Below are 14,890 nucleotides of genomic sequence, written 5' to 3'. Positions count from 1 at the left end.
AGCACACAAGTGCACTTGAGAATAACCTTTTTTTTTTAAATCAGACAAGCGACACAAGCAGCCAGGACAACAACAACAACCAGAATTTAAGAAAGCACGGAGCAAACTAGCCTCCATCCAGGTCAGCATGAAGAATCAAAGCGGAGCATCCCCTGTGTGTTGGCTTTGTAGAAATATGTAGACGAGAGGGCTTATGGGGTGGTGGTTGTCTGTGCTATGTTTTTTCCTGTGCGGCAGAAGTTGTGGGCAGCCGAGCTAACTGCAGCCTCAGCACTTCTCTCCATATTCTCCAGTTTCAAGCCAAGAGAGAGAACAAAGGCAGAGAGCTAAGCTGCTGCAGAGGTAATGAGGACAGAGGCATGCAGCACAGGAGTGTGCGCCCTCAATAACGAGTGTTGCTGCAGTCTATGATGGAGTCCTGTTGGACAGCAGGGATAAAAATCCATGCAGCTGCTGCTAGCAGCCACTCTGCCTGTAGTCTACCCACAGACAGCAGTAACTGACTGACTGCAGCCCACCCCTTTTTAGACTGCAGCTCTGTCTACCACAAAATGGAAACCACAGTGTGACTGGAATTTGCTTGGAGACACATTGAGATCCATGAAGAGAGACAGTGAAGCTGTTTATTTCGTTGAGATACTTGAGCAAGAAATGATCTAAATGAGTGGCTAAAGGTTTTTTTAACTATTTAAGTCGTTGCAAACAGAACAGTGGATTTTACTTTAAAGCAAAAAATGATTTGTAGACGGCTTGAGAGAAATGTTACCGTAAAGAGTAGTCAACGTGACAGAACAATGAATTCATATAAAGCTGATACTAATAATGCACCGTCAAGAAATCAACTAAAGTGTGTCAGATGGCAGAGCTGAGTTTTCACAAATGACACAAGCTCAGATTCCTGAGAATGACAAACACTGTGATCTGTGGCGTGAAGTATTTGGAGAAGAATGGCGCAGCAGGGCAAAGAACTGAGGAAATCCACATTATCGATAAAGGAGAATCCCAATTAAACTTGAGTACACACCCTTTATCCAGAGTGTCTGCCAAAGTATCTACAGCTCACCAGTTGGAATCAATAATGTGATTAAGAGGGAAAAAGCGAGTGTATAGAGTGGAATTTTACAGCAAAAATAAAAAAATTGGAACGGAGGTAGAAAACCTCCAAAAGGAGAAACATGTCTTTCCGGAGTTGGTATTCATTATACACTTAATATCCCTCTGTAGCCAAACAATGCTTGGTCTTTTCTTTTTGTGTGCTGTTTCAAAGCGCCATGAACGACATGTTCAGCTCTGCTTTGCTGCTCCATTTCATTGGAGGAAAAACATGTAAAAACCCTATATGTTATCCTATATATGACGTAATTACAGTAATTAAGTATCTAACGGGTAAATATAAGTATTCTAGCATTATTTACCCGAAATGTCTTTCATTTTGAAGCCGGAGGCATTCCACAGAGAGGCTGTTTTGGCAGCTCTTGGCTGTAAAGCTGTGTCAGTGCTGGTCCATGCCAGCCCCACCCCATTAAGGCCGAACCCTGCACATCATGTGTTTCCACTTTACCGATAGGGTGGAAATGACCTCAACGCAGTAAAAGATGACAGGGGTGCTAGCGCTGTTCACCAGATGTGAGCAGAAAACGAGAGAGAGAAAGAGGAGGAGGAGGAAAGGGAGAGAAAACCATTCGCCTGAAGAATTTACTGCAAACCCCTGAGGAGCCCTGTGATTGAGGGTTCAAGTCGAGCTTTAGAGGTTCCTGGTGTATCTCAGCGGCACTTGGCGAGCATCTACCCTTCTGGCCCGGCTGGACGCAAAGCTACATACACGCACACACACACACACATACAAGCATGTACGTGTACGCGTATACCTCCCCAAAAAACTCACTGTCATTCCACTGCACCTGCTAGCAACACAAAAGCCACTTCCTCCCACTGTGTCCGGCCAAGCCCCTTTATCCCATTTAGTACAGCCTGCCCCACAACAAAGGCAGAGAAATTAGGGAGCTGCATTGGTGATAGGGCGACTAATCTCTTTGGAGGGACTCATTATATCTGCAGCCTGTACAGTTCGGCAGCTGAAAGGGGTGAATTAAATATGGACATGCAGAGATGGGCGTCTTTGTGAAGATGAGTGCACCGACAATGCCCTGCTATTACTGCTGGAATAATTCATACATTCCATATGGGACAGATGTCCTGACCAGACTATTGTCGTTGCATTTGATTTAACACACTCAATTGATACAAGGTCAGAAGTGAATTGATTATCTCCAAAATATCTGGCTTGTGTTACAGACATATTTTCCAGTTCAAAACTGTCTTCAAGTCCACTTGACCTTGGACTTAAGACTGGTGGTGCCAAAAGGAGAGGTGATTACTTTACACTATTAGTTTTTGATGATAATCTGAAAAGCAGCTTGACGTTTTTTTAAGATGATGCGTGTACTACCTCTTCTCTTGACACCTGCTGATACTCTGCTTAAGACCCAAGTCTTATAATAGTCCCCTCATTATAGGATAAAGGGCTGGCCTGCTCTATTTCAGGCCATGGCTGTCTATGTCTGCGCTCGTCGACTAGCTGGAAATAAAGCCAGACGCTTGTCAACGCCACAAGCACAAGGGAGGCATGCGGCCCTGCTGGGCAGCCGGCACAGCGAGCACAGTGCGGGGCAACCCTGCAACTATTAGACACCTGCAAAAAGGGGGAGCAGGGGGGTGAGGGTTAGAGGTGTCCTCAGCATGTGAGCAACTGTGGCCCATCTGTATGCCTGTCTTTATAAATGTAGACCCCGCTGTACTGATGGAGAGAGAAAGAGCAGAAGCTGAGAACAAGGTGGGGCAGGCAGCTAGAGAAACCAAACCGTGATGCTTAGATTCAGTACATTCTGCTTTCCAATGAGGTAATAAAAGAAACTAGCAAGGTCAAAGAGGGGAAAAGGGTCCACCTGACCAGATGATGCTGGCAAAGAGTGACCATGACGGCTCCCGGGGTGACTGTAATACTGAATAAATACCCTCCCACACACACACACACACACACACACACACACACACTTACTGCAATAGAGTCTGCTAGGACAGCTGTGCTGAATTCATTTGATACGGGTGTCTGCTGACAATGCTGCATTGCTCCATCTCTGCAAGAAAGCATGTCGAGCTGGTCTGAAGAGCACACAGGGGTTTGCAGCCTTTCACCAACACTGAATGATTGTTCTGCTATATAACCCAAAGCTCTGAACCCTTGCGAAACTAAGCTAAGAGAAATAAACCATTTGTTAGAGAGTCGGCCCGGGGACCGGCAGTACGTGCAGAATGTCATGGAGGAGACACTGTGCTCTTAGATCAGATTTTGAGATGTAATGTTCTTAGCAGCAGAGCAGATACGTGAGATGATAGGCGTCCGTAATGGCACACAGGAAAACAGGAGAGAGAGGAAAATAATGTGGATCCCACTCGTTTGTTCATTTAGCGGGCTCTTGAAACAAGCCTGGAAAAGAAGCTGGAGGATGGTTATGAGGTCATCCTGACAAAGTAGCACTACCTCTCCATCTATCTATCTATCTATCTACCACTCCATCTATCTATCTACCTCTCCATCTATCTATCTATCTATCTATCTATCTATCTATCTATCTATCTATCTATCTGTATTCATCTCTTCAAAACAAAAACGATCAGCCCTCACACCCCTGGAGCAGTACAGTGATACATGTGCGGCGTATGTAGGCCAGTCTGAATACAGACTGATACAGCATGTGCTCACTACAGTGGAGGTGGAGATCTAAGTATAATACTGTATGAGGGGGAGTGCAGTAGGAGATCTCAGTGGAGGAGGAGAGCCAGTGTGTGTGTGTGTGTGTGTGTGTGTGTGTGTGTGTGTGGCCTGCAGGGTCGAGGAGGTGTCAAATGGAGGAGGTGAGTGATGGTGGCGGGGCAGAGGAGGTGTCGGACACCTAGGTCTCGCTGATGGAGAGGGGAGCTCTATACAGTGCTGACCTGTGGTAGAAGTGTGTGTGTGATGCAGAGAGGAGGAGGAGGAGTTGGAGAAAGGAAAGCAGCAGGAGGAGGAGGAGGAGAGACTTTCATTGGAGGTCACAATGAAAGAGGATGGGCAGTGAATGGAGGAGGCTGAGGTCTCTGTACAGTAAGAGATCTATGCACTGTGAAGTCTGTGCATTCATATATGAGTGTGTGTGTGTGTGTGTGTGTGTGTGTTTTGGTGTGCTTCTTTGAGCCTACCAGCCAGAGAGCACGAAGTTCTTATTTAGCACAGGAAGAGCAGCTCTGCTTAGCAACCACAGCCGCCCTCCAATCACAAGCGTACGGAGCAGACTCCAACTGAGGACGAGTTCTTTCTGAGAGTGTGTGGAGTCTGACAGACCTCTAAATGTTGAGGTCCACACCTGCCCACACGCACACACACACGTACACAAAACAGGTCTGTGATGTAAATGATTTCTCAAGAATCAAGCTCCGAGCTTTTTGTGTCACTAGCACTCGAAGACAAAAGTACATTTACACCCCTCTGTGTCTCCTCCGCTTCGCCGTCTTCTGAACTCAGCAGAGAATTCAAAGTTAATCTAAACCATCCTAATCCAAACATTTTAATTATGCATATCCCAAAGAGCAAGGGAGACGTGTAAATCCGTAAAGCATTCATTCTTCCTTTTTCCCGCAGCCGCACACAGCATCGTGCCTCAACTTGGCACAGCACCAGTTGCAAGTGAAAAGATAGCGGCTCCGATTGTGATCTGCTAGCCATCAAAACAGGAGGCACGAACAAGATTTGGGCCAAATACTGTCTGAACACTGAGCAGTCTGTTTGGTTTAGCCGCGTGAGCTAATCCTTATGATAGCTTTGGAGGTGGTCGGTGGGCGGATTGTAGGCGAGAGCAGCATGCCGATTTGTCATATGGCACCAGCAGGGCCTACTTCTGCTCGGGCTGGAGCTCCAATAGCACATCTCCAATGTGGTCTAACAGTTATGTAGCTCAGAGCTGAGGGTCATTAAGGAGAGACAGAGAGATCCTGCTCATGTCTCTAGGTCTCATTTGAAATCTTGAATTGGTATGTACAATTACAATGTTGGTTTCTCCATGTAACATGCTCTCCGCAGTATATCTAATTCATGCTCTAATTACAAAATTCCAGAGGGACTGGTTATAAATTGTGAGGATGCTTAGAGTGGGCCAAAGAAGGAGGAGAGAGTCCATGGCTGACATTCAGTCTGTCTGAGTGTGTTCCTGAAGACGTTGTCCAGAGAAGATGACGGTTTTGATGTGCACTGTGGTCTCTGCATTCCAGGGGTTATGTAGGATTATCAGAGTTTAAACCCCCCCCCCCCCTGACTGCAGCAGCTTAGTAGCTCAGCCAACAGCAGATGCAGACTCCAGGATTTCCTGTCTCTGCACCAGATGGGTCTGACTCTTAATCACAGAGCTGGAAATCAGGAGGTGATCGAGGAGGAATTGATGATAACCCAATACAGGCATCTGTTCTGCCACTAACACATCGATGGACTGACTGGCTTGTTGACTGCAGTCACAGCCAGTGCTCATCTCCTCCCTCATCTCATCATCGCTGATCAGCACTAATCATCCTCCTCCCTCACTCCATGAGTTATACAAGAAGTCTTTCACACATTAGCACTGTGCTGTGTCATCGAGGTTTTAGCGAGGATCGGAGAAAAACAAACGGTCCACGTGAAATGATCGGATATAGAGATGGGCATTACAGTATATTTCCATAATACTGATAACAAGACTGGATATGGATACTCCAGAAATGCTTTCTTTTTCAGTTTAACTAGTTCCGTACAATAAAGTCACAACATCTTTTCCCTAAAAACTAAATTTCTTGTCATCTCGTTTTTGGTGGGTAGGCATATACATGTATATTGTTTTAGTTTTTAAAATTTTTCTTGCTATTTGACTTTGGAACCAATGATTTTCATAAGTTTATAGCATTTTCATTATGTTCCAAACATCTGATTGTTGGAGCTGAGTGAAATCAATTTTAAATGCCTCTACCTGGCCCCCTTGTATACATCACTATTACCTTTCTCATCAATGGGTATATATAAAGCAACAACAGTCATGCCCAAAAATATAGCATTGGAATATATTACTTAAGTATATTACTAAGTACTGCACTTGAGTAGAAGTTTGAGGTACATGTACTTCCATTCCACTACACTACATTTCAAAGGGAAATAATGTACTTTTTAAAACTTTACCACAATTACTTGACCACAGCTTTTACATAGAAAACATTTGATCAGTTGAATAATATTGTAAAAAATTAACTACACAAGCATTATGAGTCAGCTGACTTTGCTCTTTACTTAATAAACTGCATTTTGATGTTAATACTTTAAACAGTGTTTTACTTACAGCTGAGTAATTGCCATTGTGGTATTGGTGCTTTAACTTATATAAATGATCTGGATGCTTCTTCCATCACTGCAAACATATCACAATAACTTTACGGAGGAATTTGGTCAAAAGCATTGTCATATATTTGAATTTTGCCAGCAGTACTTTAACATATCCAGACAAAAAGTCAATAGAGTAAAAATCAATCTAACATCACTATATTATTAAGGATATTTTCAAATATTGATATAGATAAGATATAGCATGATTGCAAATGTATTCAAAACCACATGTTCAAAGCATTCCTTGAGGCCAAACTCATCATTTGTGAAAAACAAAAATTCAACAACTATTTGTGTTAGATTTTAATTAAAACTAGCACATAATCATTGATTTGAACATAAATGTGTGAGGCAATATCATGATAAGATCATATAATTGCAAAATGGTTCTGCCGAAAGTCGATAAACCATAATATTGAACTATGGCCCAGCCCTATCTCTATCAGACATGCAGACACCACTACAGGCTCCAATCCGTCTTTGTGCACGTAACAGGGAAACCAGTGACAGGGCAAACTCACAAGCATGGATTTCCCACCCTGGGAGAGGCTGGAGGTTACAGACCAATCCACACAGCACCCAAAGAAACAGGGCACTAACAAAGAGAAAAGGCTGCACTTCACAGCCTCTGAAAGCTCGGCCCTCAGACAAAGGAGGCGGCAGGTCTTTAGCACACATCACCCATGACAGAACCCCAGCTGACACCCTTTTAACATGGGGTCACCTCTGCCAGAATGGAGGCCACAACCCCTGGGAGCTCCTGACACCCCTTTGCCTTGACACGCTGTCTGTGCTTTGGCCAAAATGCTCCGTCCAGCAGTCACTGGCTTCTGGGGTGGGGGGGCTGGTCAGCGGGGCGGGGAATGAGAATGAGAAAAAGAATGATGTTTCCAAGAGATGGATAAGTAGGAGAAGGCACATTAAACACAAGCAACAAACTACTAAAAACATGAATTTGCAGCACCAGGAGTGAGATTTAGAAATATGCTGAATCTGAACCAAATGCAAATGGCTCTGTGTGTGTCTGGGTGACGTGGGCGGTTGGGTCTTAGCTGGCTGGGTCAACACTGGGCAGACAGGCCCATCAAGGACCAAAGAGATGCACGTTGTCAGCTTTCAGGGATTCCCAGAGGTCAGCAGACAGATGGGAATGGAAATGAGCCGGCAGAGCTCATTTTAATCTGGCCCGCACAGCTGATCCAGTCATTACACTTGCCTGTTTACATGCAAACACCACTCGTATAGTCGCTATACCTAAAGACGCACACACACACACACACACACACACATGCAAGTGCAGATAAACACACAGTGACCTGATAGAGAAAGAGGTATTTCTCATTCACTTTTAACAACAGCTAATAACTGAAAACACACAAGCCTTTCCTCCTTGGTTTGCTCCAGGTTTGAGGTTAATTTCATCGAGTGAGGAGAACAATGGGATGAGAAAAGGCATAAATTGGCGTCAGTTGAATGGCTTTAATATCCATTCCATTAAGAAGGGTCTACACAGTTTCTAGAGTCCCCTTTTACTCTCCATTCAGTCAGATGATTGATCGCATTGCCCTCACTTCTTAGGGCTTTTTTTTTTTTTTTACAGTTAATGCTCGGTATTAAACTTTGAAGAAAAAAAACAAGTTTTTGCAAGTCCAATCCTCTTTCTTGAATATTTCCATGCTAATCAGAAAAGTTAATATTCACATTTACACTCAAGGTTCAACACAATGGAAGAAGCAATTTGAATTGGACTTAGTTTCCATGGAATTGACATTTTGTCTGCAGTGTGTCAGCAATATAACCATCCAGGTTTTGAAATAAAGAGCACCGTAAGCATTGCAAAATGGCAATGTTTTATTGGAATCAAGCTGCAGTTGAGATTTTGTTATCTGTCCACTGTATATCCCTCCGTCCATTATCAGACAGCCATCTGGCCAGTGGACTGGAGACAAGGACACATGATTGGATGGTGTGAAAAGAATGGGGGAAGGCTCGGTCAGTGTCTTTGGGGAAAGGTCAGGGGTTACGGCCCTTTGACAACACATGTCAAGGCCTGGCTCACACACACCCTGCATCTTCTGAATGAGAGTCTGCAGCCTCCTCTCAGCAATCTGGCCTCATCTGCACATTAAGCCAAGAGCTAAATGACCAAATGCTGGATTTGATGCAAAACAGACACAATGGTTCACTGGGCTCATTCCCTCCTCTGATCCGGCTTCTGATGAGGCTGGTTATGTTTCAATTTCTACATTCAGTGCCTATAAAAAAAATGAATAATTCTAAATCACACTTAAATCTCTCTAGCAAGCTGCGCTTCAAAACTATTCCACAAAAAAAACAAAAAAAACATGCTACATCAGCAATAATTGTCTCAGCAGTTTCCTCCAGCAGTGCTGTATCTGCACCAGCCACCACATACAGTAGATGAAGTGGGAGTCTAGACAGATGATGCAGGCAGAGGAGGTAACTTTCGAGGCTCTCTCTTATTAATAAAACACTCTGACATCAGAGGGAGACTGAGGCAGGCCGATAACATTGAGTTTTTGTTTCATAGGTAAGCCGAGCCAAGCGCGATCTGCGAGCCCCCGTCCGGCCTTTCCGCAGCTTGCCCTGTCAGGCTGATGTATGGGGGGAGCGCTGGTGTGCAGCTCCCTGAGGACCAGGCCTGTCTGCTAACTGGGACACGACTGACAGTGAACCACAGCAAACGCGCACTGCCCCCTCCGCCACGCTCCCTCCATGATGCTCAGCCCCCGATTACTTCACACACAAACTAAAAGACTGTCAGTGCGGGACTGCGCAGGACTCAACAATCTGACAAAATATATAACTCACAGGTGATACATCAAGTCCTGCCGACTGCAGTTAGGAAGAAATTAACCGCAGGTGCTGACCTGGGACCTGTGATAACTTTTGTTTGTACAGGCAGATATTTCTTGAATGCACAAAGACGTACGTGGGTACAACTTCTACGAAAACATGCTGCACCCAAGACTGAAAACCTTTTCGTTGTTTCAGACGTGTTTCTATAAACCAACAACATTTCTCTGAGCATTTTTCAAAGAGAGTACTGAGGTTTCCCTGTGAGACATCTTCTGGCTCCTGCTCAGGCTGGAGCAGCACCATGGTGATGCATACAGAGATGTCCACTCATTAGCAGAGTCCCACACAGCAGCTGCTCTGTGACGAAGGAACAGTCACCTCGTCTCCTGGCCCTTTGTCCACAACATCTCTGACTTATGCAAGGAGCCTGGACATTGACACACATTCATATCTTATCCTATCGCGACCGGCCACAACGCCTCCTCTCTCTCTCACACACACATCTCCACATCCCAAACCTCATTAAACTCTTATCCCCTTCCCCACCTCATGGCACCGTAATGGGCTTCCCTGCCCCCCTCTTCCCTCTCACACTGATAAAATATATCATCGGGACTCCATTTATCATAATGCAGATGCCCTTGGGTAACCCTGAGGGTGGGGGGTGGGCCGGTGAGTTTTGGAGGATGGGAGGGATACTCAGGGGCGTCAGCTGACGGTTAGAGGCTTCACTGTCACCTCTTTTAGAAATATATGAGGTGAGTGACGTTTCATGCGAGGCGTTTCACAGTGCAAGAGTAGAGGACACACACACACACACACACACACAGAAAGATGTGATAAGACATGTGGTTTGCAGTATAACTCTGCTGGGGTCACCTAATACAACTGGCAACACTTGGAAAAGACACAAGCAATCAATCAAGGGAGACAGTGACATGAGAAGGAAGCCTCCTCAAAATGAATGCTAATGAATGTAGGTGCTGTTGTAGGCCTGGGTTCCTTGAAATATCCACAGATACAAACTAAATACCTCTAAGACAATAAGTTTGTGGTTAATAACAAGGTGAAACAGAACAGACTTACTCTGCACGATTTACTGGACCGCTTGCCCGACAGATCATATTTTCCTTTTAACTCTTTAAGCAGCTGCTCCAGGTGACTGTTCTCCTCTTTTCCGGTGTAGTCCGGGTCTAAGAGCACATAAGCCCGCCAGTTTGCGGAGTCGAATCCCCAGTGGACTGTCCGGTTCTCGAGTCTCTTGTGACTGTGGACCACAAACTTGTGAGGAGGGAACATGAGTCTGCAATCCATGCACTGGACGCAGGCGGCACTCGGACCGGTGTACAGTTCCGGAACGAACACGCCTTTACACCGACCGAAACATTCATGATAGACTTTAAAGCTCTTCTCGGTTCGCTCCAACTCCAGGGAGCCCAACTCCTTGCTGCAGTGAGGAGGGTACGTACCGCCGTAGATGAGCGCGTTGCAGAGGCGCTCAGCATCCGTCTGCGTGATCAGCCCGCAGGACGGAGCAGAGAAGGGCAGGATACCCACCACTTTGAGGATCTCCAGCTGGTCCGCCGTGCACCTGGAGCAGTAGATGTGCAGGTCGTCGCACACCGAGTTGATCTGCTGGAGGGAGAAGTCTCTCAGGACGCTGTTGAGGATCTGCGGCAGGCACAGTCGCTTCTCACCGCCGACCACGAAGCAGGAGATGGGCTCCCGCTCCAGGACGGTCTCACACCTCTCCGTGGATCGGTCGGACGGGATGAAAAGTGGACCGGACATTACCGGAGGTGTCTGAGCCGGGAGGGTGAGCATCATCTCCACGGATTTTCCATCTTTCCCGAAGAATGAGTCCTGGTGCCACCGAGCGGAGAACGCCGCCGGTCCGCCGAGAGAGCGCATGGAACTCAGATGAAACTGCTTCAGAGTTTGTTGAAGTCCGGGATGGGGCTGAAAGCTCGTGCCCTCCATGATGTCGCCGGGTGGAAACGAGAGTTGAAAAACTCAAAATGAAAGCTACAATTGACTTATCGGATCGGGCGTCCTCAGCATCCGGCTGCACGCTCAATAACGCGCATTTCCATGTCACCGGAGAAGCTTCCCAGCGCGTCCATTCAGAAAACTGACGGCTGCTGAATTCACAGGGGCTGTTCCTGTGAGCAGACGCAATTAAAGTCGACAACTCCGAGGCTCAAAACTCGTATTATCCAACGTACAATCACCAGGTACCGTGTTTCTATGCGCTCTTGCGGTTTTACGCACTCCTAATGTGAGCTCGAAATATGCCTCGTCTGCTCAGTCTGGCGTAGGCTACTCTCAGTCTGTCTCCCCACTCACTCAATGTGTGAGTCTCTCTCTCCCCCCCCCCCCTCTCTCTCTCTCTCTCTCTCTCTCTCCCTCTCTCTCTCTAGCTCTCTCTCTCGCCCTCTCTGTTTGTTTGTGTCTGGTTCAGTCATTGAATCCCAGCCAGGAATGTGACTGACTCCCCGGGCTGGCTCTTCCCTCAGCCAGCTGTTCCTCCCTCTGCTACATGGCAGCTGCACATTAAAAAAAAAAGGAAAAATCCCTCTGAACCGAGGGGAAGGTGGAGCTTAGGAAAACATAGTTGAAGTTTGAAATATATAATAAAACGTTTGTATTTCAGATGTTTAAGCCTTGAAGATCAGCATTTATTTTGTCTTTCTTTCGTAACTTTTTGAGCATGCAAATTTAAAATGAGAGGATCTAGAATATACTGAGGGCTATATTTATGTTTGCTTGAGAAGGTCAACCTGAAACAGTAGAAACATGTGGTAGTAGAAGCAACAAGGACTGTAATTAAGTTCATATTTGAGGTACTTATATGCTATACTTTACTTGAGTATTTCCACTGTAGGAAACTTTTTACTCCACTAAATTGATTTATTTGACAACTTTAGGTACAGATTACAATTTAACATAAGAACAAATGATCAAGCACAATAATAACATTGCATGCATGAGCACTGATAATCTATTGAATAACATGTCATTGTTTAACACACAGGGGATTTGTCATGCATTTTATGCATTGAATACCTTTGTTTTTAAGTATTGCGCTGATAATACTTATGTTTGTTTGCCCATAGCAACATTTTCAAAGCAAAACTTTGACTTTTAAACTACTTTTACTAAAATAAAGCATCTGAACACTTCAGCCATCAATGATACAACATTTATATAAACCCTCTGTTGAATTTCAGCATTTCCTCTGAAATCTTGTTTCTGATATTCCCTAATTAAGCTGTCATAAGCATCACCACTCAGCTACATATTTTATAGATAAATTATAGAGATAGCATGCATTGTTATTAACAAACATGTTAATTCCAATGTGACTAATTTCTGACCTGTGGAGGAGTGTAGATTTCAATGAACTTATGCATGTCAAGGTTGGACGTCACTTATTGTTTTTTTTAGCAAATAACTAGCTGATAACTAATAAGTAACAGAACACCTTTGGATCAAACTAATTTGGTCATTTGGCTTTCCTAACCACTGGAGGGCGCTAAATAATAACAATGAACGTAAACTCATGGAAATTGATGCAAAAGCAGAAAGTCAAATTGGGAGAGTTTGCAAAGGTCACACAATATAGAAAAGAACAAAGCAAACAACAACAGTTAGATTATACAAACAGAAAGTTAAAAGACAATATTAATTTAACTTGCAAAAATAAATACAGCTTTATTAAACTTAAAGCAAGTCTGTAACACTGTATGTGAAGGACATATCTATATTGCATTGTAAGCACATTTATAAGACATTATAATACATTTAAAAGGCTTCATAAAAAGCTTTATATATATATATAATCATGCAAATATAACTTATAACAAGGTTCGTTAAGTATTGGGGGATTGTATTGTAAGTTTAGCATTCATAATGCTTTATATTTCCATGCCAAAGTGAGAACAAGATAATCTGATTTCTGGGTCACATAGCACTATAACCACCGTAACTTCAGACACATAGAGAAATGCTCTAATGTATCATAATAGATTATAAATTCAAAGTTTCTTGAAATGGAATAATGTCTTATAAACATCAATAACACACTGTAGCATTGTGAGCATAGGTAAAGTGATAGCTAGGGTTATTAGCATTTGTATGATAGGCCTATATAACACAATCATGAGGACTTATGACCAGTATTTCTGGGTGCAAGTAAAGCGTAAAGCAAGAAAAATCACAATGATTTTTAAAGCCATGCCAAGTCTTTGTTTTCCAAAACACACAACTTATCTCCCCTTTTCCGTGGTAGGGATATTTGTAATTGTGTGATGGTGTCTCTGACTTTGGGAGGAATGTTGTTTCCTAAGTTGTTACCACAACTCTGTGAGGTACAAATGACAGCAATGTCTGTGAGCACCATGGTGAGTACATAGACCATGCTTCTGTTAAACATATGGTGACCGAACCCAGACTGCAACTGTTGAATGTCAACGAAATAGCTTGCTCTGATGTTATAATAAGTTTATTATCTAGGGTAATTTTTATTGCACACTATGGTGACATTTTTTTACGACATATGTGACTTTTTTGTGACATTCTATACTATGACATTTAATCTATAAACAAAAAATGTTATGAACTTTTATACTATAGCATTTTATGACTTTTCTATGACTTTTTTGCGACTTAACACACTTCTGGGAGGCGGGAGACATGGTGTGGAAAGCTAAGAAAGGTAATAGATTTATCAATAAAAACACCAGTTAGTTTGATAGAATAATAGTTTATTTGTCTTACTTTTCCTTTTGTCATGCTTTGCTGTCTTTTTATAATTACAGGCTAATGTAGAATAGGTCCATCTTTACATACTCCCGTACGGTAGATGGCGGTATGCACTCAAAAGTTCGTATGCAATCCACCAAAAAAGGTTCCACATCCAATGAGTGTGCGACATCACTGAGCCAGAGATGACAAATCAAATCACATTACGGTGGCGCTGATCATTTGAAAATGAGGACCCAGATTACGCAAGACATGAGCATATGTCAGACGGGCATAGATGGGGTTTTATGTCCAATACGGGTCCTTTAGGGCCGAGAATACACCACACGGGTCATGGGTCATGGGGATGTAAAGGAAGACCTCGAGGCGGAGCGGAGCACGGCTGGATGTCGGTCATTTGACAGCAACAGGAGCCGGTTGCAGCCAAATTGATATTCGTGTGAGGTTTTAAAACAGTAGTGAAATGATTCTGAAATAGTCTTTGTAACGTTATAGTTGATGTTCGCTAACGTTAGCTGGCGAGCTAGCTTTAGCCAGCCAGTTTACGTTAGGTTGAGTCATTATGTTGCGTTCAACCCATTTAAATAGACTTGAGTGGATCTGACTCTCCCATTCAAATCGACGTAGCAGGTAATAGCAGGCTAACTTCCGTCTAAACGGCAAGGACGAAGGAAGGCACATTACGTCATCCTGACAGCATTCTAGCTGTGCATTGGTGTCACACCTGTTGAAGTTATTGGGGTGGACAAGACCCACTGTAAAACATCATATATCCTGCTGCACGTGGAGCCCTCCCAGCACTGGACCAGCGGTTCTCCCACATCTGAACCTGTCAACGGCCGGGACCTTAAAAAAGATGAAAAAAACATT

At 44.1% G+C, this 14,890-nt stretch overlaps 1 protein-coding gene across 1 annotated transcript in view; it reads right to left on the bottom strand.

Annotated features, from left to right (window-relative positions):
• The window catches only part of skib (v-ski avian sarcoma viral oncogene homolog b), a 29,982-nt gene extending 18,464 nt beyond the window's left edge, over positions 1 to 11,518 (bottom strand). The window contains exon 1 of the mRNA XM_079156758.1: positions 10,343 to 11,518. Within this exon, the coding sequence (XP_079012884.1) occupies positions 10,343 to 11,236 (894 nt within the window). The 5' untranslated portion in view covers positions 11,237 to 11,518. The remainder of the gene's footprint in view (positions 1 to 10,342) is intronic.
• Positions 11,519 to 14,890: the final 3,372 nt, after the last annotated feature.

This window comes from Pholis gunnellus (genome assembly GCF_910591455.1).
Source record: "Pholis gunnellus genome assembly, chromosome: 3".
Lineage (NCBI taxonomy): Eukaryota > Metazoa > Chordata > Actinopteri > Perciformes > Pholidae > Pholis > Pholis gunnellus.
The sequence above is the reverse complement of the archived record's forward strand: the minus strand, read 5'-3'. Positions and strand labels throughout refer to the sequence as shown.